We start from the raw sequence: 27,648 nt of genomic DNA, 5'->3' as shown, positions 1-27,648 counted from the left end.
GCGGAGAATCCCATCTTTGAAGCAAGGGATGCGATTGGCGCATTGGAGCCGCTGACATAAACATCTTTCATATTCGCGAGTCTAAATTAGGAAGAATTTTGAAGATAAGATCATGGCTTCATCAATGATGAGAAGTTTTTGTTCGGCGGAGCCCCAGCATCAAGAGCGCGGTCCACCAGCAGTCCAGTCTCCGCTCCAGAGATTGCTGCCACGCAGTCTCCTCCTTTTGGATACGCACGCTACAAGCATCTTTCGTTCTTTGCTCGAGTCAGGACTAAACAAGGGAGTGAAAAAAAAAAAAAAAAAAAAAAAAAAAGCCAGAGCACTGCAGACTTTTTTGGTCAATCCCTGCCGTTTTCTATCGGCGGGTAAGGGTGGGTCGGCAAATTGGTCGGCTGCCATCATGAATTGAGATAATCAGCCGCTTGACACTGACAGTGACCAGAATGATGGGCCCTTGACTGATCCACCCCTGTATCTACTCTCTATCTCTCTACCGGCGATTAGCTTTTTCTAGCTTTTCGGCAAGTCGGATCTCAGCAAAGCTTGCTTGACTGGTTGAGTACCGACGCGCGTCAAGACCCTCGCCTGGGGCGCGCCAAGCCCTGCCCTACGTATTCCCGACGGGGCGCCTTACGCATGGCTGACTTTGTTGAAGCTATTCCCATGTGCAGGCAAATACCAGGCTCTTAGTAGCTGTAGAGAGAACTGCGCGTTTGACTGCTGCTGGACACAATCGCTTCACCGGCCCTTGGTCCATCTGAAGTGCCTCTCTACATCCCGGAAGGAGATCCACGAAATATCGCTGCGCAATACTTGTGGCTCATTAATGTCTCCAATTATAGAAATGTCTTCTCCTATACTCCACTCTAAGCTGTCCTCAGAGTATACCTGAGCCCTACGATTGTGCTACACGTTCATCTGACCGACCATCCTATATCGGTGCCCCTATCATATAGTGTCTGGGATCGTGTGCCTGCCGCAACGACCTCGGCCCTTCGTTGTCGCTGGAAGACGCCAAGCGTCTGTTCAAGGGGGATCCAGCATGATTTTTTCTGGGTGTGGCTGAAACCATGGCCTCCCGGATACAATCCGCTTCTATCACAGATGTGGACCGTTCGTAATCCGCTCCTCCATTCCCATGTCACCGGCTTTCCAGCCTTATAGATGAAAGCCTCCGGACCTTTCCCGATTGATACTTTCCAGTGCCGATCCGTGGTGGAAAGGATTATTTTGAAAGCTCCTGTGATGTGAGTTGGGCTCATCGTTTCGAACAGTGAGAGGTATAAAAGGCATAGGTTACTGCTGAGGTCTTGAGGTCTTCATTCTTTGCATTGTACTTCAGTCTCTCTTTCTTTTCTTTCGAGTATCCAACCTACCTTTGACAGTCATTTATCTCTCCTCTATCTCTTTATATTTTTTGATTTCGATTTTTTTCAAATTAATAAGCGTCTTCCGTTCTTTGCTTCACAGGATGAAGTTTTCGTCGTTCGCGGTGGCATTGGCGCTGGCAGTCACTACCTCTGCTGCTGCAGTCACTACCTCTGCTGCTGCAGTCCCTCATTCATCTGCTAATACTGACCAGAGTGAGACCACTTCTCATGATATCCCTGGATTCTTCAGTCGAAGCTGCACTCGCGAAAAGATGACTGTCCGCAAGGAATGGCGTCACTTGACCACGCACGAGCAGAACAGTTTCCTTGACTCCGTTCAATGCTTGATGAACAAGCCGGCCCAATCCGGATTGACGGCAACTACGAGTCGGTTTAGTGATCTTCAGGCCCTTCACCGGGGAATGACCAACACGGCGTATGCGGATATTATCCATCATGTGGTAGGTCAATCCCAATGGCTCATGATATGCCTATTCTCTCATTAACAACCTTACTAGGGTCAATTCCTCCCCTGGCACCGCTACTACATGCACATCTACGAGGCCCTGCTTCGTAATGAGTGTGGCTACAGCGGTCCTATGCCGTACGTATTCCCATTTTACTCACCTTTGGCGCATTCAAATGGACACCAAAACTAACAGATACTGCTATTAGTTGGTGGGACGAGCAAAAGGACGCTGACAGTGGCAACATGTGGCAATCGTCAATGTGGGGAGCGGATGCCTTTGGTGGCAATGGAACCGGATCGGACTACTGTGTACGCGATGGCCGGTTTTCCAACCTCACTCTGCACATTGGGCCGGGTGATGAAGACACGGACTACTGCTTGCGCCGCGCATGGGACACCAAGAACGCAATTGCCAACGCCAACAGCACAGCACTTGAGATGTGCAATGCGTATAACACCTATGCCCCTTGGTGGAATTGTATCTCCAACATCCCTCACAAGGGTGTACACACCTATATCGGTGGTGTGGTATGTGATACTTCTTAGTACGAACCGAGCCGTATGCAGGACACTGACTGACAAAATGCGCAGATGGCGGACATCAAGTCCTCCCCAGGCGACCCGATATTCTTCATGCACCACATGTACATTGACCGGGTTTGGTGGAAGTGGCAGCAGCAGGATCCCATCAACCGGTTGTACGACATCAGCGGTCCGACTCTGAACCACACAGCCAATGTGGAGCCTGCTGGAGGCTGGCAAAACGCTACTCTTCACTACGAACTCTCCTCGTTCAACATCATGCCCAACGTCACTATTGCCGAGGTGATGAACACCCAGGGAGGTTACCTGTGCTACGGATATGACTAGGGTAAAATCTGTATTTGCTGAAGGTTTTTCTCCTGATCAGCCCCTTAGACTTTCGCTATAGACATTTCCATTTGATAGAACTTTCAATAGACAAGAGAAACCTCTAGGTACACTTTCATACCGCCCGTTTTATTTCCCACACCGAAGACTTGAAGTGTGCCGATTCCCACGCCGTTGTAGCATCAACACGGAAAGCTACCAATGAACTTCCCCAGTATCCCCGGATACAACGTCCGCACTACTCCGTATTCCAGACATTGATTGTGGACGTGCGCATTGACTGCATTAGGCGCACGTATCGTGCTCTGAAAGCCACCTGCGTCAGTTCTCTGCTTTTCTCAAGGTCTTGGGGATTCCTTGTTGTTAGCCTGTTATGGAATTGCCACCGACAGAGCACGTGGATAATTGACGCAGCATGATAAAGTGAGTAGTCATTATGTCACGGGCGTTCCAGACATATACAACAGACTATCAGTTCTGCAAAGAAATAGAAAACAAAGGAAACAAAGTTAAACACGACGGAGTCATGACAGTAACTGCCAACCGCTTATCACGCGCGCATACTACTGCCCATCCTCGTCCCAACTCACCGGAAACCTTCTTTAATTCTCCGGCGACAAGAAACTTCAAAGTTCGCGAATGGGACATCTTGGGCTGCAGTAGTTCGGGGATTTATGAGCGATACGTTTGAACAGGACGACTTGATTGAGTCCATGTCCTGGCAGTAACAGCTCCCCATGGTGAATGAGTAGCCACTGGGGAGGTGTTATGCTTCGTCCATGCATCTTGCCATCTTCCGCCTTCCCAGCCCTGCAGAGGCCAATGCAGGCGATGCCTCGTGGGACTGTCATTTGTCATCCATTTTTATCCTGCAGATTCAGGAAACTCTTCGTTTATCAGAGGCACTAAGTATGAAAATCTTCCCGCTAAGGCATGTCCAACGCACCAATCAAACTTTGTTCCAAAACAGGCTGTGACAAAGTACGAACAATGGCTCCAAAAGAACGTTGCTGCAATTCTAACTTTACTGCTTTTTCAACTCTCTTGCATATATACTGACGTCGAACATAATCGATGGAGAAGATTAAATGACCGTAAAATCCATCACATCACTTGCAAGAAGATTCATTATAAATCTGGTCTTATCCTTTACCCTTCGCTTCTTGAGTACAACCCTAACCTCGAGACTTCGGGCTTCCGTTTCCCTGCCGCATTCATCAAACGTGGGTACTTCAATTCTCACTAGCACAACTATCTCCTCATGAGCTTCTCGGCAGTTTTGGCTAGCACGGTGTGTCTGGCCTCGTGTGCCGCTTCAGGCGAGCCATCTCTTTGCACTATCACCATATTGCCGCTTACACTCTTGGTGGGTCTGGCTGCCATCGGTCGTATCTTCCAGAGCAATTCGGCGGTTGAAGACATGGTCCAGGATGCGCCCATGGGCAGAAGGCGTATGCGCCAAGGGGTCAGCCGCTCAGCACATTCCACAAGGGAGGCCTGACTGGTGAGCCTTATTGGCGCCCTCCCCTGTGATCTTCCCCAAGTGGAAATGCTGATCTTTGATAATTCGGGAAGGTTAGGATCTTCACCATCCCACTCAGTCCAGCTTTTCGGTACCTAAGTGATCCGTGCACACTAATTTCATGAACGTTGGTCATGGAGGAACTGTTGATGCGATGCGACGCAACGTGATGTATACAGCGCAATGTTCTACGATGTTTTCTGGTTTACCTGATTTTTCTACCAACCACTTCTGTTTCAGCGTTTCCTTGGATCCCTGGCTGCTTGCATATACCACTACAGGGTAGCTATCTCTTACCACATATGATACGTATTTTACTTGCTTGTTCAGCCGAAAGTAGATATTCGCAGATAGGCAGAGCAGTACAAACGTACCGGTTGCCCGCCTTGCTTCTACCTCCTTGCGTAGCCAATAACCCTGTAGTATATGGGGAAGAGAACTACGTGGTTCATGTGACGTCAACTAATCAAATTCGTACAACTCAAGAGTAGTTCAAGTCATTGGCTTGCCCCTCTTCGCTGTCTTATCACAACTTCTGGTTCATGGAACGAGCCAGGGTGCGACAAGGCAAACCTGACACAACCTCGAGCCTTGCCGCCGAACCCTACTCTGACAATATCAAGGAAACCAAATCCACTGAGCCCCCGTGACGTGGAATACGGGATAAATGTCGCCTTAATCAAACACGACCTTTCCAAGCGGATATGCATGCGATCGTGCCCCCCGGTGGCTGCATTCCGTCCGAACCACAGAACTGGGGATGAAATAAGGGGCCGCCCAACGCCCAATCTCATCCATTCCGGATACTATGTCCGCAAGGCGCGCCGGAAGCCCCTCCTGGGCCCAAGCGTGGCAGTCCCAGCTCTTGACAGGTGGAGCCTAAAGTTCTTCACATTATGGAGATGTAAGCAGTAAGCAAAGACCTCTCAATAAAACAATGACGAGTTCTCAGTATTCACTTCTGATTGGAGCTCCTCGTCAATCCTATTGCAAAACCAAGTTGCCTATCTTTCCCGTAAAATAGAGTTGTTCCAGACAATCGAACCGCACTCGGTCTCCACCGATAAGCAAAGGGAAATGTCCATATGACGATTTGTGGAGTTGATGGGGAAGCCGGTATTTCGTGCTCTTGGAGTTTCCAGGGTAGTTCGACAAGGACGGGGAGCTGCCTGCATCTCAAGCTGATAATCTACCTCGTAAGTCTTCACCGCAATGTGATGATCCGCACTTTCGCAGCGAGAGTGAGGACTATTGTGACGCTTTGATGCGTGCTGCAAGACAGAAGTACATGCCCTCGGGATTTGGCCCGTTGCAAGACGACCGTTAGGAGACAGATGTTTATTACAGACATCATTGGCCAAAATATAGCCCGACTGGATGCAGAAACAGGTTCTAGACGCAGAAGTATGGATAAACATGTGGTCTGTCAACGGGTGAATACGGAAGCATGTAAGGGCAACTGGGTCTGTTGCATCCATACTGCAGACTATATGCTGTTGCGACGTGAATAACCTGATTTCAGACACCAATTGTGCAGTTCCTCGGACAGCATGACACGAGAAATCCTACTATATGCAGTATACTCGATGATACCTGAATCATGAGCATAATGAAATGGGATTGTACTGACATATCTCGGGATATGATCACTACAGGTTCCCTGAAATAGAGAGGGTTACCACATACCATGGTTGCCATTAGCAAAGGCCACTTGGTAGTGGTGCGCGTGACTATAGCCCCCCACTAAAGTTTCCCTTACACCTCGTGTAGCGCTCATTCTGATTCATGTCTGCCTGTATACCCTAAAGTGTCCTGATTCAGGCGACCTGATTATAGACAGAGCAGCGAAGATATCGGTCTGGTACGATTCTGAGCACTGAAGGTTCTCCATTGCATGTAAAATCACCTAACACTCCAATCGATACCTTACAGCTACTGAGAGCCGAAAAGAGATATGTGCCAATAAAATCTGTCATTGGAACTGTGGATTTCAGTCGACAGATGAATCCCACGCTCAAGACCCACTTCCACTAGCCCCTCTGTGATTCCCAAGCCCAATAGATAATTTCAACGTTCAATCAAAAGCACAAGAGCTTCAGTAAAGACCCTTCTGTGCCCTTTAATCCAATGATCCTCCGTAGAGCAGGAAATTACATCAGGCGTTAACTTTATGATTCATGGAAGCTTGATAGAGCGCCCCTATTACCTTTCTCGTGTGGGATGATAGCCCTCCTGGACCTGCTGTACCGTTGGGCTGCTGCAGGTTTCCCTGACATTCGCATGACACCAACATGGCCTGTCCTATTTGATGTTTGGAATTACCAGGATGAGTAAGAGAACCTCTCAAGGAAAGCTCTGTGATGCGACTGCATCTTGTCCGAGAATTTCCGTCTAAATTGACACTGCTTCATTCACCGTACTTTCATCAAATTTCCCGTGTTGTGCACATGGCCATGCAGCTTCTGTATGCCTATCACCGAGCACATTATGGACCTCATCCATCACCAAGCAGCGTATTTCCCCGATAGCTTTAGCAGCCACTACACCAAAGGTAGATAGCTCTGCGCGAGGCAACAAAATAGACAGTAGCTTTCCTGGATAGGACTAGACTGAAGCACATTATCAGGAGACTCGTAGGGACTTTCAGACAAAACTGGATATAGTAACATCCAACATTGTAACTCTCGGACCTACCTAGAAATGAAGGCGTAATCCCTCAGCCAGCTTTATCCACCACCCGTAGACGTTCGTTGCGATTCTACACTAACCTCGTACTAGTACCGCATGCCCTGGTGGAGTCCACACTCACACGAGTTGCCACAACGGGATACTGTAGGTTCCCCTCAGGGCCGTGCGACAACCACCCATCCAAGCCAACTTGATTCTATCTGCAAAGTATTCTAGCCGATGGTGTATACCTATTCAATAACGGTACAGCAAGCAAGTATAGATTCATTGTCAAAGCGCTTTTCGCCATTAAGACGTCATTGGCATTGGTTGGCCTCCGGAGAGCTCGAGGAAAAGGTATATAAGGACGCCCATTGACTGTCCTTTACGACCTAAGCATGAAAATTGAACTCTCACAAGTACTCAAGCACCAGAACTCAATCTAGTTGTCATATCCATCGAATACTCTGCCTCTTTCCCTTCCCTGCACTCACAATGGCCACTGCCACTCAAACTGCTCTCTTCGGACCTGACCTCTACCCTCCTATTGAGAAGGTATCCGGTCAGCTCTCTGAAGACATGAAGATCGTGACTGAGCTCCGCAAGAGCTAAAACCCCATGATTGGCTTGCAATTGTTCGATGCTCGCAATCCCGTGGGCATCTACGACGCACACATGCGGGCGGCCATCTTCCAGGAATTTCTGGCTTGGACCCGGGATTTGAAGGACCTTCCTGATCCCGAGCTCCTCGCTACGGCAGCTCCCAGCCGTCTGGCCTTTCTGCCTCGTGGTGAATACCTCCTTCGTTGCTTCCGAGAATCTTTCCCCGATGTCCCAGACACCCCCTTCTGGCACGCCGTGGCAGAGCAAGTCTACGGCTTCACCTGGTGTCTGTCAGACAACACCAAGCTCTGCCACGAATGCGTGCACGGGAGCTGCACCGCCGGCGTGCTGGCCTGCTTCCCAGACTACCTCCACTTCTTGGGCGAGCTCCCCGTGGTGCTGGACATCTGCACGCAGCGCGTCAGCGAATACATTGAGCACGTCCACCGAGACCACGGACCCGGCCCGCACCGCAAGATCATGGACGCCTGGCTGATGTGCGTGCAATCCGTATATCTGGACGTGTTGCATCCCAAAGCGACAGAGTTGAAGTTCCCCGACGACGAGCGGCGGAGCATCAGCTACCGGCTGATCAACTCGGCGGGCCGTGCATTAGCCCTGCATGCGCAGCTGGAACAGCCGCTGATCGGCACGGACGAGGAAGTGGATGCCGTTTCGTTTGCGTCCACTGTGATGCATGATATCTGTGACTATCGGCATGATAATATGGCCAAGGAGTATTACAATCTGTTGACGATTGTCAGTGTGCACCAGGAAGTGCCTGGCACGGCCATGGTGCGACGATTCTGCATTGATGTGTGGGCGTGGGCGCTGGACAACGGCGCCCTGTGGGCCATTCATCTGGCAGGCCGCGAATTGGCCTGGCAGATCTACATGGCGCGGTATCAGACCGGGTTGTTGCTGGACAAGTTGATGCCTCCTTGCAGTCCGGGGTCTGATGTGGACCCGTACGGCGATGCGGTGCTGAATGCCATGAACCCGATGCTGAAGGCAGTGGGACGCAGCGACCAGCTAGGGAACTATTCGTTGCGAGACCGGTGCCAGAACCCGCAACGCTACGATGAACTGCTCCAGCACTGTGTCCTACATTTCAAGGAGTGTTCGAGATGCCGGGGCTACGATGCGATGACCTGGCAGGAGCGGGTGCCGGCCATCGGAAAGGCGTATGAGAAGAAGTATACGGACTGCAGCTGCATGAACATCATCAGTGCGTATATGATCCTCACCTCGCCCGATCGGCTGTGGTGGTTGGCGGATCCAACTGCTGAGTATACTGGACCTCAGGAGAAATGGTCGGCGCTGTTGTGCTAGACGTCTGATTAGGCTGTAGCAATTGTCAGCCGAGACAAGCCTATTCACGCAAGAATGCCTTGTGATCGTGTTTTTTTGTTGCTAGCTTCTTTGTCTGAACTGATCCAGAATGGAAGTAATGAGTTCTCAGTAGTTGAATTTGAAATCAATCCGCTTATGCGATGATGTTGTGATCTTGATTGTAGCCCCGTCGGTGGTTGGAATAGTAGTAAAGTCCAATTACAACTATTCTGCTGTCTGCACCATCTTGTCCACAGTGACAATAGTGATAGGGTTCTGAATGTCTTCTCGACGGTTCACAAAAGCCATCAGTCGCTCCTACATATTCCAAGCTTAGCATCCATGGGACACGATTATTCTTCACTTCTTAAGACATGCAGTGACTGGAGTAGCGCTGGAGGGTGCCGTTCCTAGGCCGGCTCATCAAGTTTTATCGAATCCCTTTTCCAGGCCATTTCATGTAATTGAGCTACGATAAATGACGTGCTAAAAGCACGAAGTCCAGAAATGAGCAAGTCATCTGATGTCCGCTCAGATCAGTTCCATCGCAGCGGCCTCCATGCGACCTGCAACATGGTAATCCAGGTTTTCAACCCAACCGATCAGCTTCCAACTCAGATGTTCCTCCCATGTGACTCCAGTGGAAACGAGAATAGCTTGTATTGTCATCCGTGCCATGGTGCTAGTAATAATGTCGCAGATATGGTATCCCAAACTCCAAAGACTTCAAAAAGAATAATCGAGTCATTCAACTATGCAAAACTCGAAAAGGTCATTGTACAGTGGCGTCCATCTGCTGCCCCTACGCTTCGTTCAGCTGGCGTTTAAGCTCCTCGGCCTCCTCGGGAAATTCAGCGTAGTAGTCGGCGTACAACTCCAGCAGGGCCGTTGCGTTGCTTCGCTTGGCGATGGGAATAAATTGGACCTAAACAGTTCGGTTCTGTTAGCAAACCCAGGGAAACCCGTAATAGATCCATTTCGGGGCATATACCTCGTAGGTAGTGAACTTGTCGCCGTTGATGCACTTGCCGGGCGGCAGGGCAAAGCCGTTGCCATTGCAACTCGATTCAGCAAACGCCGTGAGAACATAGTCGCCAGGTGAACCCTTAAGAGACTTGGAACTGCTCGAATCCAAGGTCAGACACGTATCCGTTTTTGAGCTACTCGAATCCGTTGGGTTGTCCCCCTTGCAATCCTTTTGGGAGTAGCCATGAATAGTAGCGGCCTGGGCGAAGGCACTGAAAGCCAAAGCGAGAAGGATGGACTTCAACTGCATAATGGGCGACTGAGATCAAAAGAAAGCAAGGTGAGACAAAGCGTTGGAACGAGTGTATGTTGGTGGAGGTAGTAAGGACGGGCAAGGAGAAAGATGGACTGGTCCAGTGGAAGGATAAGCAACGGTCAGGAGAAAGAGCGATGGGCGAGGCGGCGGCGGCGGCGGCGTCGGCAATCAAATCAGCCTGGACTGGACGTGTGGTGGGTCAGGAGAGAGGGAGAGAAAAAGGCCAGGAGCAAAAAATAGCCATGAAACAGGAACCGACCGAGGACCAGTGGGGGCCGGGCTGGGCAAAACGGCGGCTGGATTCGCGGATGGGAAGCCATGGATGGAGTCCGATGGATGGACTAGTGGCCGCTAGCCCGGGGAGTAAGACGCGTCATTGGCGAATGAAGCCCATCAGGCTTCCACGGCGATTTCCAAGGATCGGACACAGTGCAAGTGGCAGTGATTGGCGGCGGTGGGTTTCATGATCTGGATGATCATCCTGACAAGCAGAACATGTATATAGATGCCGAGTTGGTGCGTGAAGAATATGCAAAATAAGCCGAACGGGGATTGTTCTTTCTGATGTTTGATTTGATTGAGATGAAGGAAGAGGGAAGAGTTCGTCATGAAGTTATTCAGAGTGGGAATATTGGATCAGGTTAGCGATCAGGTGAGCGGGTGAGGCCAACAAGGCAGCAAATCCACCCGAACAGGCCTAGTGGCCAGGCACCCACAATCTCCCTCAATCTTTTGGTTTTCTTCTTCATCGCAACATCCATCAGAGATATTCAAAACGACGGGATATTGCACTTTCCCTCTGGACTAAGCCTCATTTCAGGGGATATTAGTCTACATCAAGCCACCTGGAATTGATTTTCATTTGCACCACCTCAAACAGCAGGGGATCGGTAACTATCGACGATCCTCGAAGCGTATTTACTATGTACATACTCCGTACTGCTTATAGGGGATCTATTTTTATCCCTCTCTAGTGGTCGGTCCACCGCTTCAACAATGAACTAAAATGTGTCAAGCTTCAGTCAAACCAGGTACCACAATTGCTTATCTTGTGCTAGACTATAAGTGTTGTGGAAAATAGGTATGATGTGTATGTTGCTAGCCAATAGTCTCGCGGTTTTTCACAGCTTCCTCACTGACCATCCTCCAGATCGTCCTGGCGGCCCTCCCAACTTCCCAGGAGGATTGCCAACCCAGCCGCCCCATAAAGTCCACTCACCAGCAAAAACGGCGCCCCCGTCCATACTCCACCCCTTGCCAGTCCCCAGCCATACGCCGTCGCCATCATCGGCCCGGCCACCAATACTCCGATTCCCTGCATCACCGCAATCGCCGTATACAGCGTACCCATGTGATGTGCGTCAACGAGCGACGTGATAATGCGCCGAGCAAATAGATGCATCGCTGACCCAAGCGCATACACTACCAGCCCCAATACTGTGCCCGCTGGATGGCTGGACAGCGCAATTAGCAGACATCCCACGCCCATGCAAGCGCTACTCGTCAGAGCCAGTCTAGTGTTTTTGGTGAATGGGGACATGCGCCGTCGCTCTATGAGCCAGTGCGATATGCCTGGCAGGATTACCAGAAGCAGCAGTAGTCTAGTAAATCCTCGCACGGGTATGAGGAAGCTGGCCTAGAAAGGAAAAATGTTAGGTCTGGCCATATCGTGGTTTTTCCCGGTTCCACTCACCTGCGCAATCGTCCAATGAAACCGGTCGACAGCGAAGAGCAGAAGCAGTTTCATTACCTGCATTCCCAAATACGCAATAAAGAACACCGCCAAGAACAGTTGCACCCGGCGATGTCGCCAGATCACAGCGATTGACTGGCCCAGCTCATCAACTGCAGCTCTGATGCGCCCCCGGATATTCTGTCGTTGTGATACTTGCTCCGATGAAGACGATTGGCCGGGTGGTGTCTGTGGTAATGTCTCCGGTAAGAGAAACAGGAGGAGGCCACCAGCAGCATTGAAAACAGGCGATAGTAGATACGGTAGCCATATATTCTTCGTCATGAGCAGGGCACTAAGCGGAGTGGCCAGAATCTCGCTGACGAGCACCGTGGCCGCTACGTAGAGGAATGCCGTGGTTCTAGACTTTGTGAGCTAGGTAATCCTCCACTAGAGGCATGGAAGTCTCTTACTGCTCTTCGTCGCTGAAAAGATCAGCGAGTATGACATACATCATGGAAGTGGCTACTTGGGTGCCACCACCCAACACTTGAGCTATTGGACCAAGCCAGATCAGTCGCAGCGGGAGTTGATCGGAGAACCAACCTGGACGGTAATCAACCGCATCAGTTATTGAGATCTAGGAGTACCTCATCTATAGGATTCGCGCTCACCGACAGCCTTGGTCCACGCATCGCTCAGCGTGAATCCCACCGCGCATAGAAGCAACACCGGCCGACGTCCGATCCGGTCGGCCAGCACGCCGTATGGCACCGCGAACAATATACCTAGAATATGTCAGTCGAGCTCTGATAAATGAAGAAAGTGATCCCTACCCGGCACCTGCTCCAGCGTATCCTTCCAGCCCTGTAGGAGAGCCACCTCCCTCTGCACGCGGTCCATTTGGCATTCCGGCCCATCCTGCCCTACGGGACAGAACTTGCGAGTGACGATCTCGAGCCAGACTTCAGTCTGGGGCGCCTGAGAGAGATACTCGGCAAAGTCTTGAACGAGGATAATGAAACAGATCAAAGCCAGTACCCGCCATCGCGATGACCGCTCTTTCGGCTGTTTGGAGGGTTCGAGTAGAGGCGTGTATTCGCTGGCAGCCATAAGGGAAGGAAATTATGATTGCGCCTGGAACCAAAATGGACCATAGAGGGGAAGAAAAGGGAGAAGGGGGGAAGCATGGATATCACTTTTGGGGTTGCTATGGCTTGCATATCCCTGGTGCCTGTCAGCCTTTCGACCAGCTCAGGATAGGCCCCGATAAGGTCATCCCCGGCGAATCATGGGGCGCATCAGCCGCCCTAACGGTCGTCCGTTGGGAAACACGCTGTACGTATAGATTGGCTCAACCCCTGTCGCCGTAGTCAAGCTGTCCGGTTTTGGGGTCGTACACCCCAGTCAGCTCGGACGTCCGGGTGATCCCTCCGCGAGGTGGCTGAGGCTTATTGCAGCCAGTAACAATGGAAGCATCATTCTTTGTCCGATTGAATAATATATATCCTTATCAGAGTTTATCGCGGTCAAGGAATTAGCTTGAAACAGTGGACCACTGAATGACTTTGTCTCAGCCAATTTATTGGTCCTTACTACGCCGACGTCAACAATCCTTGTTCTGCCATTAAGGGCACACCCAGGGTTACATATCGCCGTATGACAAGGCCAAAACAACAGGATAGTCTGCAATATCTGACCTCATGCGGTCCATCGCCAATTTGGATCCTTCCATCCGCCCACCAGCGACTTGGTCGACACGTCCGCCGCGGTGAGTCTCACTCCTTGCTCGCGATCGCGACGCCGGTTATCGTAGCGGAAATACGTTCCCATCCCCAGGATTACCAGCACTCCGAAAAGGAGGAATGCGCAGTTGACGATTAGCGCCGGCTTATATCGCGGGGCTGTATCTGCCTTGAATGCCAGACTGGACGGGATGCCAGCACAGTTGGCCGCGCCCACCAGGAATCCTACCGTCGCGGCACGCTGCGATTCGTCGGTGACATTGTTCGTGTGCCAACTATGGAAGACAGAGCTGGGCACGAAAGCCCCGGCTGCCAAAAGAAAGCACGCAAAGTAGGCAACACCCTGGTGCTCTGACGCGTCCACCGCGATCAAGATGATGTACCCGACAAACGTGATCATCAGCGAGCCTGCCAAATGTATGGAACGTTCCCGGAAGTGATCAGATGATTTGCAGATAATCCATAGCACGACCGTGCCGACACAGTACGGCGCCACCGTGTAGAGGTTCGTCTTGATGGTGGAATACCCCAGGAGAGCCACCATCTGCGGTAGGAAATTGCTAACGGAGGTCTGGGCGACGCCGTAGCAGAAGCAGCTGACAGCCCATGCTAGCACACGCCAGTCACTCAGCGCCGCCAAGGCTTCGGTGATCGAGAGCTTCTCGCCCGTTCGCACCGACCCGTCCTGCAGCAGGCGCATTTGGGCCGCGCGAGCTTCAGCTTCGTTGAACCAGTGGCATTGGGCGCCGCTGGCGGGGAGCCACCAAAGCGAGAAGGATGCGATGATTAGGGTGGCGCCGCCTTCGATGAGGAAAAGGTACTTCCAGCCTGGGAGGTGGTGCTTGATTTGAAAGACGCCAAAGGAGATGAGGCCGGAGAAGGCACCTAGAGACGTCAGAAGGATCAGGTATCAGAGAAGGGATACTCACCAGCGATCGTGACCATGCCGTAGAAGATACTCAGTCGAAAGGCGATCTCGTTGCGTTTGTAGAACTGCGTGAGGTAGAAGATCACTCCAGCTGGTGCGGTCAGCAAGCAGGTCAGCAGCGGAAGCTTTCACCTACCAAAGAACCCTGCTTCGAAGATCCCCATGATCAAACGGCAGACTAACAGGCCTGCAAAGTTGAACACGGCGCATTGCAGCAGTGTGATGGAACCCCTGGGGCTATGGTTAGCGGGATCAGATATACCAGAAAGGTAACCCACCATCCTATCATCATTGTCGGTAGCATCACCTTTCCGCTAAATTTTTTCAACATCAAGTTGGACGGCAGGTCAAACAAGCAAAATGTGACGTTGAAGACCGCCAATATGACATTATACTGATTTCCGACCAGGTGGAGGTCGTTCTCGAGGCCATCTGTTTTAGCATTACCCAGGTTGGAGCGGTCGAGGGAGTTGAAGAAGTACATGAGCGAGAGGACCGGAAGCAGCCTGCAAATGAGCATTTCTCCAGCAAGCAAGAGGATGGAGGAAGTACCGGAAGTCCAGCTTGCGCACGACCGACCGCTCCGCTGCGGCGTCGATGGGGATGGAGTCTCCTACTACGACACCTGCTTCTTCTGCGACAGCGTGTGACTTGTAGTCATCTTTCTGCGTGTCCATGGCTGGATTTGGTGAATGTTACAGTGAGACAGTGGTCAAATATATGCCTCAGACAATTACGAGGTATTTTCTGTCTTTGAGAAAGGACGCTCGATGGACAATCGGGAGCAGCCCGAGGATATATGCTTCAGTTCACTATCATCTTCGCTGTCGAAGTCAAGAGTCACATGGCATATCGACTCTGTCACTTATCGATCCTGATGCCAGCAACAGATAAGATGGAAGATGACATCAAACAGGCTCCCCTTCGTATCATTCCGCCATGAGGAGTAAATCCAACGCATATCAGGGTTGGATTGCCGCAAATGGAAGCCCAGGCGGGCCAGCCCGATGCCAGCGATGAGATGATAGATAACCCCTCTCTGGAACACATCATCTTCGTCCTTGTGGCATCATCGCCATCGTCCTCATTCCTTCCAGGAAGGTCCATCCATCCCGTTGTCTGCAGCAGCCCCGCGTTATCAGTGTGACCAGCATTAAAGGGTGGGGGTGTCCAGCTTCTCCGCACGACCAACTTTATCCTATCAGTAGCTTGGCAGCGCCTCTGTCAGAACCAATCCACAACTATAAATTGCACCGGCCCTGATAAGCGTGCACCAGTTACTGTGTATCTACCGTACATTGATCATGTCTGCTCCTGTCGACAAAACTGCCCCGGTCGCCATTGTTGGCGCGGGCGTGTTTGGCCTCTCCAGCGCTATTCATCTGGTTCGGAGGGGATACCACAACGTCACCGTCTTTGACCGCCAGCCCTACCACGAGACGCTTTACGACTTTGATCGTGGCTGTGATGCCGCATCTGCAGGTACTGCGCACCGCAGCCAAGTAGATACTTATGCTAATGGCAACTATCAGATTGCAACAAGATCATACGGGCTGCCTACGGCCACGAAACATGGTACCAGAACTTCACCCTGGAAGCAATCAAGGCATGGGAGGCGTGGAACGACACCCTCGCCGAAGGGACAACTCTACCCCCTGGAATGACTCGCAAAGAACGCATCTATGTCAACTGCGGCAACTACCATTTCGGTGACCACGGCGATACAGCTGGCCTGAACCCCTTCGAAAAGGCCTCGGTAGAGAACCTGACCAAGGCCGGCCTCGGGCACACTCAGTACCTTTTTGCGTCCAATCCGCAAGAAGCCACCCGAGCCAAAGCAGACGGCTATGACTACGCAGTCGACCCCTTCCACCTATCGCGCGACGGACAACAACCAAGCGGATATCTCGATATGATCGGGGGATTCGTCTACGCCGACAAGGCATGTCGTTACGCGCTCCATCTAGCGGAGAAACTAGGCGTCAAGCTCATTTTAGACCGCCAAGCTGGTCGCTTCGAGGATCTCCTCGAATCCAATGGCGAAATAACCGGAATTCGCACCGCCGATGGCAAGCATCATACGGCAGCCTTAACCATTGTTGCCTGCGGGGGCTGGACACCGACCCTCGTCCCAGAAATGGACGGGCTCTGCGAAACCACCGCGGGGTCTGTAGCGATGATCCAAATCCCGGAGGGTTCTCCACTCCGCCAACGCTTCTCGGCATCTAACTTTCCCGTCTTCCAATGGAACGTGCGCAGCGGCGAAAACGGCAATCTGTATGGCTTCCCACTGGATGATCGCGGAGTGCTGAAGATCGGTTATCGCGGGACGAAATACACGCATCCGCAGGTTCAGTTAGATGAACAGGTGCGCAGCGCCCCGATCACGAAATGGACGGCTCCGTCTGTGTCTGGATTGCCAGAAAAGTCTGTCTCGGTTATTCAAGGTTTCCTGGATCGGTATATACCCGAACTCAAGGAGGCGGGAATAGGGATCTCTCAGACGCGGTTGTGCTGGTATACGGACTCGTATGATAATCATTGGGTGATTGATCGGGTGCCCGGGAAGAAGGGATTGATGGTGGCTACGGGTGGTAGTGGCCATGGGTTCAAGTTCCTGCCGGTGTTGGGACAGTTGGTAGTGGACCGTGTGGAAGGAGTGCAGTCGGAATTGTTGGAGTTGGTGAAGTGGAGGAAGTTGGGGGGTGGAGAGAAGGGGTCGAATGAGCTGATGAGAGGGTTCAAGGATGGGAATGCGTTGCAGAAGGTGAAGTTAGTGGGTGAGCCTGGGAAGGGAAGTCGGCTGTAAGCCTTGGGTGCCCTACAATGTTCAAGTTGAAGATAGGCTTATGAGCCTCGAAAGCACAAAATACGATTGTCTATGTTATCACTCTCAGGTATCTGGGAATTTGATATTTACAAAATCACCCTTTATTTCACTGTATCTAATTTTCCTGGCATCACTGTTGCCGTTGGCTTCGCTTCTTGAGATCATCCGAATACTCAGAGCATCAAACCCAATCACTCCACCTCGTATGCCGATACGCCAGCGGTACCTGCGGCCCTTCGGCCTCGAGCAAATAACCATGCTCACACCAGCCAAACTGCACCCGTACCTGACGGACATAGAATCCATCGAACGTGTCGTCTAACGCACCGAGCAAACTATGCACATCCCCATAAGGATGCAGCGTCCGCCACGGCTGGATGCAAGTATCTCCTTTGCACGACTTGAGCACCATAAGCAGGGCATCAAGACGGGTGGAGATCTTGACGGCGGAGTAGGATCCTATTTTGGATGCTGCTAGATTTGGGTAGAGGTTGTGCACTTGGTAGGGGTCCGTCTATGCATATGTGTCAGTATCGTACGTAGACTTGGTGGCATGGTAGGGCTGACATACAGTCAAATCGTAGAGTTCGTGCTCGCCACTGCACCAGACAGAGTAGTAGAGGTTAAAGTCGGGGCTGATCAGCCTCAATGCCTTGTAGGTGTTATTGATAAAGGTAGCAGGTCCACCGTTTTCTGTCATACTCCATTAGCATATCCCTCACAGGCTGTAAAAGGCAGGACGATACTCACCATCCCGACCAAACGCACCCTCAAACCCAGCCCACCCCCAATACTCGACATTAACATGTTCATGTCTGCCCCCATCCATATCCGCAGCATGAATCTCCTTTGTTGTCAATGGAATCGCCACCCCATCCAGCTCACCCTCTGCTTCACCACCCACGATATCCAAGATAGTCGGCGCCAAATCAATGTGCGTCGTCACCGCACTCACCTCCACTCCCCTCGGCACTCCCGGTCCCCTCACAAACATGGGCACACGAATATCCTCATCAAATCCACACTCCTTACCAGGATGTAACCGATGCTGACCGATGTGGTACCCGTTATCCGAGGTATAGAAGATATACGTATTATCCAGGATACCCGCATCATCAAGTCTAAGAACTATCTTCTCAACGAGTTCATCCACACCCTGCAACGAACGGAGTCTATCGCGGTAGAACTCATCATTGTAGGCAACGCTCTCAGCATCTTGCTGCGGGAGGGACCGCACCCAGCTAACTCCACTAGGATGGTCAGGGTTGAAGTTGGGGGTTCGGGGGATCTTCGCATCCTGAAACAGATGTTTATGTTTTTCTAGTGGAATAGGAGGAGAGAAGCGGAATGTCGTGGTGTCATTCTCGTCCGTCATGTTCAGGTTGGAGTGCGGCGCCACTGGGGCGACGGTGAGGAAGAATGGCTCGTCGCCGGCGATAGCATCGTCGAGGAACCCGAGGGCCTTTTTAGTGATTACCTCAACGGTATGTTGGCCCTCGTAGCTAGTTGGAGGGTCCTGGTTCCGTTGGTAGTGAGGACGAAGGTACTGGTATGTGTACGGGTCGAGGAGGAAGTCGGAGGCGTTGAAGCCCGTGACGAAGGGGGCATTGTAGTTGTCCACGGTGTGGGCGTTGAAGAGTTTCCCTGTGTAGTATGTGGAGTAGCCGGCTGCTTGGAGCCAGAGGGGGAGCCAGTTCTCGTTGTGGCCTTCGGCGACGAATTTAGGGTATCCTCCTGGAGTTTTCTGTTAGCGCTTTGGGTTGGGGTAGGGTTGAGGGGCATACCGTATGGGGGATAGATCTCGGTCACGTTGGTGTTGTGCGCTTGCTTGCCGGTCCAGAGACTCACTCGTGAAGGACAGCACAAGGCGGTAGTGACGAAGTGGTTGCGATAGAAGGCGCCCTGGCTGGCGAGGTAGTGGTTGATGCGTGGAGTATAGTGAAGGGAGTCCATTTGCAGGTCCTGGTCATCGACGAGGATGAAGACGATGTTAGGACGACTGCTGGAAGAGTGGGTTGCTACATGATGGTCTTGTAGGACATTCTGGCTATCTGGTTTGCCAATTGCTGCAAAGGAGTCAATGGACGCCTGTGCCAGAGAGGCGAAGGCGAGAAGTGAGAGTCCTTTCATGGTTGTAGTATTATTGTGGTTTATTTACAACGTAGCGGGACCGCGAAGGTCTGCTCTTTACTTAAGTATTCTTGAAAGGCACCACCACCCCACTTGAGATGCTATCAATTAACTTATCCATTGGACAATGCGATTCCTGCTGATGCTCGATGCCGATCTGTCGTGGAAGCGAAATGCAAGGGATGGCGTGATTGGCGCTAAATCACCACCATCCGGACGAGCTATATCATCGGTTGTGGATTGCGCGTACTGTTCTTGGGATGAAGAGTTGCTCAACTTCATTAATGAGTTGCTATGTACACAAACTTATCAACTAGGCGAGAATATATCCTAGGTATCTGGATATATTTCCCTTAAACCCGCCCCCCTTTGTACATCTACACCACCAACCTAAGCGATCGTAATGTTCTGGCTGAGGGTCTGGAGGTACGGCTCAAACGAAGCCTAAAACACAAGTACAATCAGCAGAGATCCAACAGTTAAAATGACATTCAACTTACCCCAATAAGGGAAGCATGAGCAACACCCAGCACCGCCTTGCCCGAAGCAGTGCCCTCGGGAATGGTGACGGTGAAGTTCTGGTACTGAGGCAAGTACCACTCGTGGTACTCGGGGTCAAAAGCGCCATTGTACAGGACGTGGCCCAAGACCTCCGAGGCCGGGTAGCAGGTGGCAGAGGCGCAGGACTGCAGGCCGATGGCGATGGCCATTTCCTCGACGTTGGTGGGGGGAGTCTATCGCAGAATATCTGGTTAGTCTAACTGAGACAGTTTACACCATTCAAGGTCGGGAATAACAGCATCGCAGGACTTACCGGACGCTCAATCTGGACCGTCACCTGCTGGCCTGCCTGGACAGTCTGGCCAGCCTTGGGAGAGGCAATCTGGACATTCTGGGCCAGTGCGGTGGCAGCAAAGGCAGTGACGGCGGCGAAAGTGAATTTCATGATGGCGATGGCGATGGAAATGAAAGAGATGCGGGAAATGGAGTTGGAATGGCTATGATGGGAAGAGCATGAAGAGGACAGCTCCGACCCGGAGTAACCCGGGGTTTATATGGACACCTACAAGCTGGCGAGGGCATGATGATGGGAGGTGTTGAAGTGAGACATGCGGAGGCCGGATGATAGAAATAGCAGCTCCAGCTGGGGATATGGGGCAGCCGAGGGGGAAATGATTGGCAGGGTTTCAGCTAGTGAGTGTCGATCGGATGTCAAGTTGATGGATCTCATATTGGGAGGTGAAACCTATACTTGTTTGTGTAGGCATTTGTAGTTACAGGCGCGGTGTCCATATAGGGCTATATATTTCAGGGTATTTATAGGAGGTTAGAAGTAGATCCGAAGACCCGTAGCTACTTGGAATATATTGATGCCTGTGGAAGGTGGAGAGGAAAAGGAGAGCAAGAAGCAAAGAATAGGAGAGACTTCAGTTATTTGTTATTAATTTAATCAGTCATGCATTGTGCATAATTATTTATACTTATTGTAGAATGACTCAGGTGGTGCATGCACAAGTCACATGATGGATGTTGATGACTGATTTCTCGGCAACTGGTCGGCAGATAAACATTAATCAGAATGATGGTATGATCTAACTAGTGAGAAAAGCCATCATCCACGATAGGGATAGTGGAAGCTTAACTGGACGCCTTATATATCGCAGGGGAGTCATTATCCACTGGTGGCTAAAGTGGTGGCTGGTTATTGCCACTGACAGGAAAACTACTACCACTTAAGTACCATTATATATTCATCCCATGATGACTTAGGGTACACACTGATGATCATAGTTGGGAAACAACGAACACCACCAAACCATCATGCAGTGAGACTGAGATAGCAGTGCTGCATTATCCAGTAGTAAAAATGCAAGTGTCACCATCATCATGTCGATCTATCACACAGTAGTAAAGTAGCAAGTAGTATTCTCGGTGGTATCAGCCCATCTCACCTCAGCGGCAATCACACATCCACTACATCATGACATAGGTTGGAGTGGACACTGGAGATACATACCACTCGGGACCCCCACTGGATCCATCCCATCGCAACATCAGCGGAAATAATGATCCGATGGCGTGCTTACAAGTATGCTTCCACTTCTGTTCGATCGGTTCCTCCGGATAGGGATCGTGGTTGTGACGTTGCAATGTCGCCTGCGGTGGGCATGGACCTCCGCCCTCCCCGCGTCATCCGGACATTCGCCCCAAACCTTGAACCTGGACTCGATCCAGTGGGCAATCCAACGCCACCACAAGGCTTATCTCCCTAATACGAGGCTTAATCAAGCTGTATACAAATAGAAGAAAGTAAGATGATGATAATGTAGAACTCTATTGCGAACAGGGTCTTGATCTATCGCTGGGAAAGAAAAATTGAATAAGATCAAAAAGAACATGGGGAGGTATAGTGCTGGTGCAGAGAATATTGAGAGTGTTCAGGGCAAATGATGAGGAGCAAAGATGACAGAAAAAAGACCCGCTCGTGTATCAACAGGGCGCTCGTAAATGTATTCACACAACAGAAAATCATAACCATCGAGTCATATGTACATCAAATGCAAATGCAGTGGAGGGGGTATTTGCAAGGGAGGAGGTTTGGCCCCGGTCGGAGTCGCCTCCCCATCGAATTAATCACACAAGAAATGCTTTACTCCGGAGCGGCGCAAGTGAACACACCACGCACGGATCCGCTGCGGTAGTTGAGAATCTAAGCACAGGAAATATTAGCATAGAATTCACAAATAGGGAAGGGAGGAAGAGGGCTCTTACAATGTCGTCGACACTGGCATAGGTACCAGCCCCCAGCGTCACCAGACCAATAATCAAACAGCACAGGTTCAGGGCCCCCAGCATCAGGTTCTTGGGCGTGTTCCACTTGCCCTCGCGCACCAGCAAGAACCACATCAGCGCGGGGAAGTAGAATGTGAAGCCCGAGATGAAGAGCGAGGAGGAGATGGACAGCAAATCCGAGAAGAAGGGGATAACCTCGGCGATCACAAACGCCACCCAGGTGATGACGGTGATCAGCGCCAGCCAGGTGATCCAGCCCATCTTGGTGTTGATGAAGCGGATGGTCGAGTTCTTGAAGATCCGCCCGTGGATCATGCGACCCAGCACCACCGTGTTGATGGAGCCACTGATGAAGATAACAGGCAGCGCAATGCCAAAGGCCACACGCTTGACCATGCTGCCCGCGGACAACAGAGCGGGGCTCTGCACATCCTGACCAACAAAGGCGTAGATCAGCGCACCCGTCAGCGTGTAGATAACAATTTCAATGAGACCCAGGGCCCAGATGGACTTGACGTAATCCTTAGGGGTGTGCATCTCATCCATGAAGGAGAACTGGCACATGGCGAAACTGTAGGCGAAGACGATGTTGGTAACGGCAATGAAGGCGTCGGTGAAGGTGATGCCTTCCTTGGGCCAAGCGGACCAGTTGACCCCGGAAAGACCAGCCGTGGAGTCGGAGGCCGTGATGCCCGTGGCGATCATGGTAATCAGGATGGCAGCAATGATGGAGACAAAGTCGACGTAGCCCAGAATGGCCATCTCAGCGAAACTGGGGGGCACGGCGAAGAGCAGCAGGATGATGGCGGAGACAACAGCGAACACGACGGAGCAGACGCCGCTTTCGGTAATGTTAATGAAGGCGATGGTACCCGTCAGACAGTGCGAGCCCGTCAGGAAGAGCAATTGCAGACCCAGCATCACGTAGACAATCTCGTAACCCACCCGGCCGAACATCAGACGTCCCGCCTCGGGGTAGTGGGCAACGTCGGGGAACTTCAGCTTAACCTGACCGACGACGTAACTGGTGTAGATGGCGACAAAACCTAGTCCCACGGTCAAGATGACACCGGCCACCATACCGAGGGTAGCGAAACTGCCGGGAATGGACAAACTTCCCAGCGCAATGGCCTCGACGATCAGCACGACCGTCAGGCGCTTCCATCCCAGACGGTTATATTTTTCGATACCGGCCTCGTAGATGTTCCGCTCGCCCTCGCTCATCTTCTCCACCAGGTCGCCGTCAAACTGGGCGGCACCACCATACTTCTCACCCCCCATGACATTCTGGGACTTGTTGTCCGTACCGGAGATCTCGTCACCGTAACCCATGATGATCACGTTGTTATTGTTATATATGTATAAGATAGAGTGTAGTGGAAGGTAGTGTGAGAGGGCAGAGGTGAGCTAGTGGTAGTGGCGGTTGGGTGAAGGAGGGTAGAGTGAGTAAACACACAGTGCCCTGTCACACACCGATTGCCTTGGGGTGAGGGTTTCGGGGAGAGGGGGAGGAGGAGGAGGAGGAGGAGGAGGAGGAAGAAGAGAGAGGTGTGTGAGTCTGGAGAAGAGAGAGGAACAAGAGGGAAGAGGGAGGGTTTTGAATGGGAGCGGGACGGAAATTCACCGCAGGCACAGAACCGTCCGCCCAGACTGAGCACCAAGAGTGAGAGCGCGAGTAGGTAGAGAGAGGGTCGGATGAATCCGGGCACCGCCGCAGAGGAGCTGATAAACGAAGGGGAACAGACCAACGAGAATGGAGCAAAAAAGAACATTTCAACCAGTTTCGTAGTTTTGTGGTGGCCATCAGACGATGGAGAAACCAGAAAGTGACCACCAAAAAAAGTGGAAACGATTTGGTAATGAGATAGAGTGGCGGTTGCTAAGGTTTGCCAGTTTATCTGCTCTCCACGTGGGGACCAAGCTCCCGCCACTTCTACAATTGCACCAATGAGGTTCCATATATTAGTGCCTAGCCCGTCTAGGCATCCGGAAATGGACTAGCGCCCACCAGGGGTTAAGCCCCAGGGTGACGTTGGAACTTCAGACCTTACCCGTTTGGGGTTAGAGTTGACCCCGACTCTAGTTCCCATTGCGGACAAGTAACCGGTGGTCACTCTGGTCCAACCCAACCGGACTGAAAAGGCTAAAAAGGCTATTCACGTTAGCCTGCATTTTCCCCCAGACTCGAGGACCGATGATTAGCCCGTGGCAGCTGGCCGCGCTTGCAGTAAGTAGTAACTAAGTAAGTCTAGTGCTCCTCCTCCTCCGCCCTCCCTCCCTCTCCGTCGTTCCCGATCGACGCCGTCCTCTTACTACGTTCGGGGTGTCCGGCGCGAAGTTTATTTGCACCCGGGTCAGCCGTGAGGCTGAACGGGCTGAACGCTGTATCTTTATGTATGGGGATGTAAGGAGGTATCCATAAGCGTGTACTTATCCTACTACTTGGCGGGATGCACTGTCCCGAGGATGGGGAACACAAGGGACAGCAGCACGAGAGAGGATTGGCAGGCACACACACACCCATGGGCACACCTCACCGGGCGGAGGAAGATGAGAGAGAAAGAGAGAGAGAGGGTCGGGTTCTGACTCGGGAACAGGCAACGGTGGAAGCGACGCTGACCTGCAACATCAGAAACAACCCAAGAAACACCGGCGTAACCTTTTTCCTGACGAGGTGGAGATGATTAATCTTCTAGAAGCCTGACGAATGCGGCAAGTGAAGCCACCACTTGGCAGGCCTTATCAAGGTTGATGACCAATTGCTATCGCTCACACACTGAATCCGGGCGGACGTGTGAGCACCGAAACAGCAGTAATTACAGCGAGTTGTTGGAGACATACTACCTAAACTAGTCTAGTTCCACCAGGTCCTTGGCTGATCCCGGCGCTTATCTTATCCCGCTCGTCTCACACCCTCCTTCTCTCTTTCTTTAATTATTAGCTCTCGGTTTTACTCATGGTGACCTGATGGGTGACCCGGGCCGAGAGATACTAGTCTACAGTACTAAGTATTGTGACTCTCGGGTTTGACCAACATGCCGACCTATCTATCTATCTGCCTATCTCATAATTAAACAGAGTACGAAGGAGTACGTAGTAAGTAGTTAGTCTATCTGCTGATCTTTGTCTCAACACCATCCGCGTCACCCGCGACCATCATTCATCTCCGACCGGGATGTTGTTCACCCTTCTGGGCAGTCAGGCAGGAAGTCAAAAGTGAGGCAGTTTATTCCGCGTTGGAGGTGGTACTGTAGTGGTGTTTGTTGATTGATTGTTGGAGAACCAAACCATCCTCAGGCAAGGCAACCTTCCTCCGAAACAAACAACACAAACTAACTTTACTTACTCCAACTGCTGCTGGCTGAAATGCGCTAACCTCCTTTGGGACCAGCCCGGATCCGACGTGTGAACTTTGTCCCGCCCGCCCGAAGTTTCCAAACTTTCCCTTTTTCGTCTCCCTCCTCTCTTACTCCTCCCTCTTCCCCCTCTTCCCCCTCTTCCCCCCCAAGACTCCGCAATTTGCGTGCAATCTATCGCGACCACCTGCTTAATTGTCCTGTCTCTTCTCTCCCTCTCTCCCAGAGATACATGCAGTCGTGAAACCTATCACTATCCTCGCGTCTCTCATCTCAGTATGAGCTTCTTCTCGATGTCCGCATTTGCCCTGCGACCGCCCCGCCAAGTCGCGTCGTTTCCCCTCGAGCCTCGGGTTCCCCAGGTTCAGAGGGCGCCCTCTTCTGGCAAAGCTTAGCTCAGATCGGTCATTGCGTTGGGATGCCATCATTCCATTCTCCCGGGAAAACGTGCACCTCTACGCTACTGTCCGCGATTGTCGGTCGGAGCAGAAGATGGACCATGCTGCTGCCTTTCCATCCCCGCTATTACCTAACAGATATCCTTCTCTAATCTCTATGGACAGGCCGGGCTCACCTCCAATGCGGGGGCGCCATTTATTCATCCCCCGGATTCTCCTCGTGTGGAGATTCGTACGCCGGCAGTTCGTATCACGATCCTCTCTGGCCTTGGAACTCTCCCCCCATTGAGTCGATACGCCAGACTCTGACGTCGGACGGATAACAAGAAGGGCAGGGATGGGCACCGGCCTGAATGCTGTTGGGAAGTGTGTGGAGCCGGTATTCGCTCTTAATTACATAAAAGAAATGTGCCTAGTCTGATGCAGGAGCTCCCGCTGCCTGCCCGGTGGTGAAAGAGTGTACCTCCGTGACGGCAGATGCGCTATTCATACCCCAGACCATATGGAATTGTCGCTCTTCACGCACCATTACTTGTCTCTGCGTCCGGTTCGATTGGCCTCGAACAAGCTTTGGCGGTGAAGGTTCCAGCCAACTTGTGGTAGTGACCCCAATTCTATGGCCCTGGGTTCACTGCAATAGGTGAGTCCCTGCCGTCCCGGTGATCGCCTGATGGATGAGCATAGACCGGTTCTAGACTGTTGTCCAGTCTCTTGTGCCTTTTGCCATTGATTTTATGTCAGACGGGAATTTACCGCGGACAGAATGCAACATCGCCTCTGTCGCCATTATGCGGATCGTTTTCATCATTCTACCCTGGATCACCCGCACAGAACAAAATGCCTCATCGGTAGGACCTCTTTATTACAGTCCAAGTCGCGCAGTGCTGTATCAATGTCCTCAAATCCATGGACATCCGAGCGCGGAGATAAAACTCCGAGGCCGATCGTAATCTCCGATGCCTGCTACTTTGTACAAGTTTGGGGGGGGGGGGGGCGACACCACCATCTCCAGGTAGCCTGGTTATCAGGGCGGCCAAAGTAATGTTGACCCGCAAGGCAACCCGTTCCATAGGATGCTCTCACGGGGGTATCAATCCTGCATCCTCGCAGGATTGACGTCTAGTCGATTTATTCCTAGCCATTATCACACCCTGCGACTTCGATTCGGCATTTAGGAATGCCGCTCTGAAGCTTTTTGGTGATCCGCCGGAACATAATGAAAAAATAAAAAGTAGAGTGAACTGCAATTCAACAAGGAATTTCCTCTTGTCGGTCTTATCTGGCCGACATTAAACGTCAATACGAATATCCCTCCAGTTCAGACCGTCAGACCTCGTTGAATCGACGTTCAGCCATTTAATAAACAATGGTCTCGGGACAAGTGTCAGACAACGTAGAGGCTGCTTCCGGCCGCAAGCCGCAATTGAGATCCCATGATTCTCCCGTCAAGGCATATTTCGGAGTCAGGTACTATGCAGCTAGTTGTCTTCGTACCCTGCGATGAAGGATGAACCATCCAGGCTACATGTTAACCCCGTGGGAGTAACAACGCCTACTACAGTGGTGACACTCGGGCATTCTTCAAAATCCTTACTCCCTTGGCCACAAATGTCACAATTCCCCAAGATCTATCTGCAGTCACCTTTTTGAGTATCCATATTCTATTGCAGGCACACAT

The 27,648-nt window shown here is 51.5% G+C and overlaps 11 protein-coding genes across 11 annotated transcripts; 4 read left to right on the top strand and 7 right to left on the bottom strand.

The window, feature by feature from the left end:
* Positions 1–1,474: 1,474 nt before the first annotated feature.
* BO79DRAFT_155704 (tyrosinase family protein) lies at positions 1,475–2,712 on the top strand (the record flags this gene model as incomplete). The annotated part of the gene is made up of 4 exons (XM_025678795.1): positions 1,475–1,834; positions 1,892–1,977; positions 2,049–2,370; positions 2,434–2,712. 4 exons carry the CDS (start codon positions 1,475–1,477, stop codon positions 2,710–2,712), a joined length of 1,047 nt encoding a protein of 348 aa, XP_025536373.1.
* Positions 2,713–2,894: 182 nt separating this feature from the next.
* On the bottom strand, positions 2,895–4,370 carry BO79DRAFT_231467 (uncharacterized protein; the record flags this gene model as incomplete). The annotated part of the gene is made up of 6 exons (XM_025684160.1): positions 2,895–3,015; positions 3,277–3,312; positions 3,406–3,467; positions 3,806–3,899; positions 3,965–4,213; positions 4,330–4,370. 6 exons carry the CDS (start codon positions 4,368–4,370, stop codon positions 2,895–2,897), a joined length of 603 nt encoding a protein of 200 aa, XP_025536372.1.
* A 3,026-nt stretch (positions 4,371–7,396) lies between these two features.
* BO79DRAFT_273276 (uncharacterized protein) lies at positions 7,397–9,213 on the top strand (the record flags this gene model as incomplete). The annotated part of the gene is made up of 2 exons (XM_025687494.1): positions 7,397–7,489; positions 7,598–9,213. The coding sequence occupies 2 exons, from the start codon at positions 7,397–7,399 to the stop codon at positions 8,834–8,836; spliced, it is 1,332 nt and encodes a 443-aa protein (XP_025536371.1). The 3' UTR covers positions 8,837–9,213.
* A 425-nt stretch (positions 9,214–9,638) lies between these two features.
* Positions 9,639–10,112, bottom strand: BO79DRAFT_258274 (uncharacterized protein; the record flags this gene model as incomplete). Its single annotated transcript, XM_025686286.1, has 2 exons — positions 9,639–9,761; positions 9,828–10,112. 2 exons carry the CDS (start codon positions 10,110–10,112, stop codon positions 9,639–9,641), a joined length of 408 nt encoding a protein of 135 aa, XP_025536370.1.
* Positions 9,950–10,669, top strand: BO79DRAFT_46846 (uncharacterized protein). Its single transcript, XM_025689295.1, has one exon. The coding sequence runs from the start codon at positions 10,169–10,171 to the stop codon at positions 10,583–10,585; it is 417 nt and encodes a 138-aa protein (XP_025536369.1). The 5' UTR covers positions 9,950–10,168; the 3' UTR covers positions 10,586–10,669.
* A 581-nt stretch (positions 10,670–11,250) lies between these two features.
* Positions 11,251–12,903, bottom strand: BO79DRAFT_155661 (MFS transporter; the record flags this gene model as incomplete). The annotated part of the gene is made up of 5 exons (XM_025678793.1): positions 11,251–11,754; positions 11,812–12,211; positions 12,264–12,396; positions 12,465–12,578; positions 12,627–12,903. The coding sequence occupies 5 exons, from the start codon at positions 12,901–12,903 to the stop codon at positions 11,251–11,253; spliced, it is 1,428 nt and encodes a 475-aa protein (XP_025536368.1).
* A 393-nt stretch (positions 12,904–13,296) lies between these two features.
* BO79DRAFT_273260 (allantoate permease) lies at positions 13,297–15,284 on the bottom strand. Its single transcript, XM_025687493.1, has 5 exons — positions 15,016–15,284; positions 14,742–14,969; positions 14,600–14,694; positions 14,465–14,554; positions 13,297–14,420 (listed from the first exon to the last, which is right to left on the bottom strand). The coding sequence occupies exons 1-5, from the start codon at positions 15,138–15,140 to the stop codon at positions 13,492–13,494; spliced, it is 1,467 nt and encodes a 488-aa protein (XP_025536367.1). The 5' UTR covers positions 15,141–15,284; the 3' UTR covers positions 13,297–13,491.
* Positions 15,285–15,767: 483 nt separating this feature from the next.
* On the top strand, positions 15,768–17,278 carry BO79DRAFT_179254 (NAD(P)/FAD-dependent oxidoreductase; the record flags this gene model as incomplete). Its single annotated transcript, XM_025680021.1, has 2 exons — positions 15,768–15,945; positions 15,996–17,278. The coding sequence occupies 2 exons, from the start codon at positions 15,768–15,770 to the stop codon at positions 17,270–17,272; spliced, it is 1,455 nt and encodes a 484-aa protein (XP_025536366.1). The 3' UTR covers positions 17,273–17,278.
* Positions 17,279–17,474: 196 nt separating this feature from the next.
* BO79DRAFT_273257 (sulfatase family protein) lies at positions 17,475–19,423 on the bottom strand (the record flags this gene model as incomplete). Its single annotated transcript, XM_025687492.1, has 4 exons — positions 17,475–17,807; positions 17,865–17,986; positions 18,044–19,027; positions 19,078–19,423. The coding sequence occupies 4 exons, from the start codon at positions 19,421–19,423 to the stop codon at positions 17,475–17,477; spliced, it is 1,785 nt and encodes a 594-aa protein (XP_025536365.1).
* A 270-nt stretch (positions 19,424–19,693) lies between these two features.
* On the bottom strand, positions 19,694–20,491 carry BO79DRAFT_179251 (uncharacterized protein). The gene is made up of 3 exons (XM_025680020.1): positions 20,238–20,491; positions 19,924–20,157; positions 19,694–19,867 (listed from the first exon to the last, which is right to left on the bottom strand). Exons 1-3 carry the CDS (start codon positions 20,367–20,369, stop codon positions 19,814–19,816), a joined length of 420 nt encoding a protein of 139 aa, XP_025536364.1. The 5' UTR covers positions 20,370–20,491; the 3' UTR covers positions 19,694–19,813.
* A 1,273-nt stretch (positions 20,492–21,764) lies between these two features.
* BO79DRAFT_289825 (putative amino acid transporter) lies at positions 21,765–23,767 on the bottom strand. The gene is made up of 2 exons (XM_025688820.1): positions 22,196–23,767; positions 21,765–22,133 (listed from the first exon to the last, which is right to left on the bottom strand). The coding sequence occupies exons 1-2, from the start codon at positions 23,546–23,548 to the stop codon at positions 22,074–22,076; spliced, it is 1,413 nt and encodes a 470-aa protein (XP_025536363.1). The 5' UTR covers positions 23,549–23,767; the 3' UTR covers positions 21,765–22,073.
* Between the last annotated feature and the right edge of the window lie 3,881 nt (positions 23,768–27,648).

Source organism: Aspergillus costaricaensis (genome assembly GCF_003184835.1).
Source record: "Aspergillus costaricaensis CBS 115574 unplaced genomic scaffold BO79scaffold_31, whole genome shotgun sequence".
NCBI lineage: Eukaryota > Fungi > Ascomycota > Eurotiomycetes > Eurotiales > Aspergillaceae > Aspergillus > Aspergillus costaricensis.
This window is presented reverse-complemented; position numbering and strand designations above follow the sequence as displayed.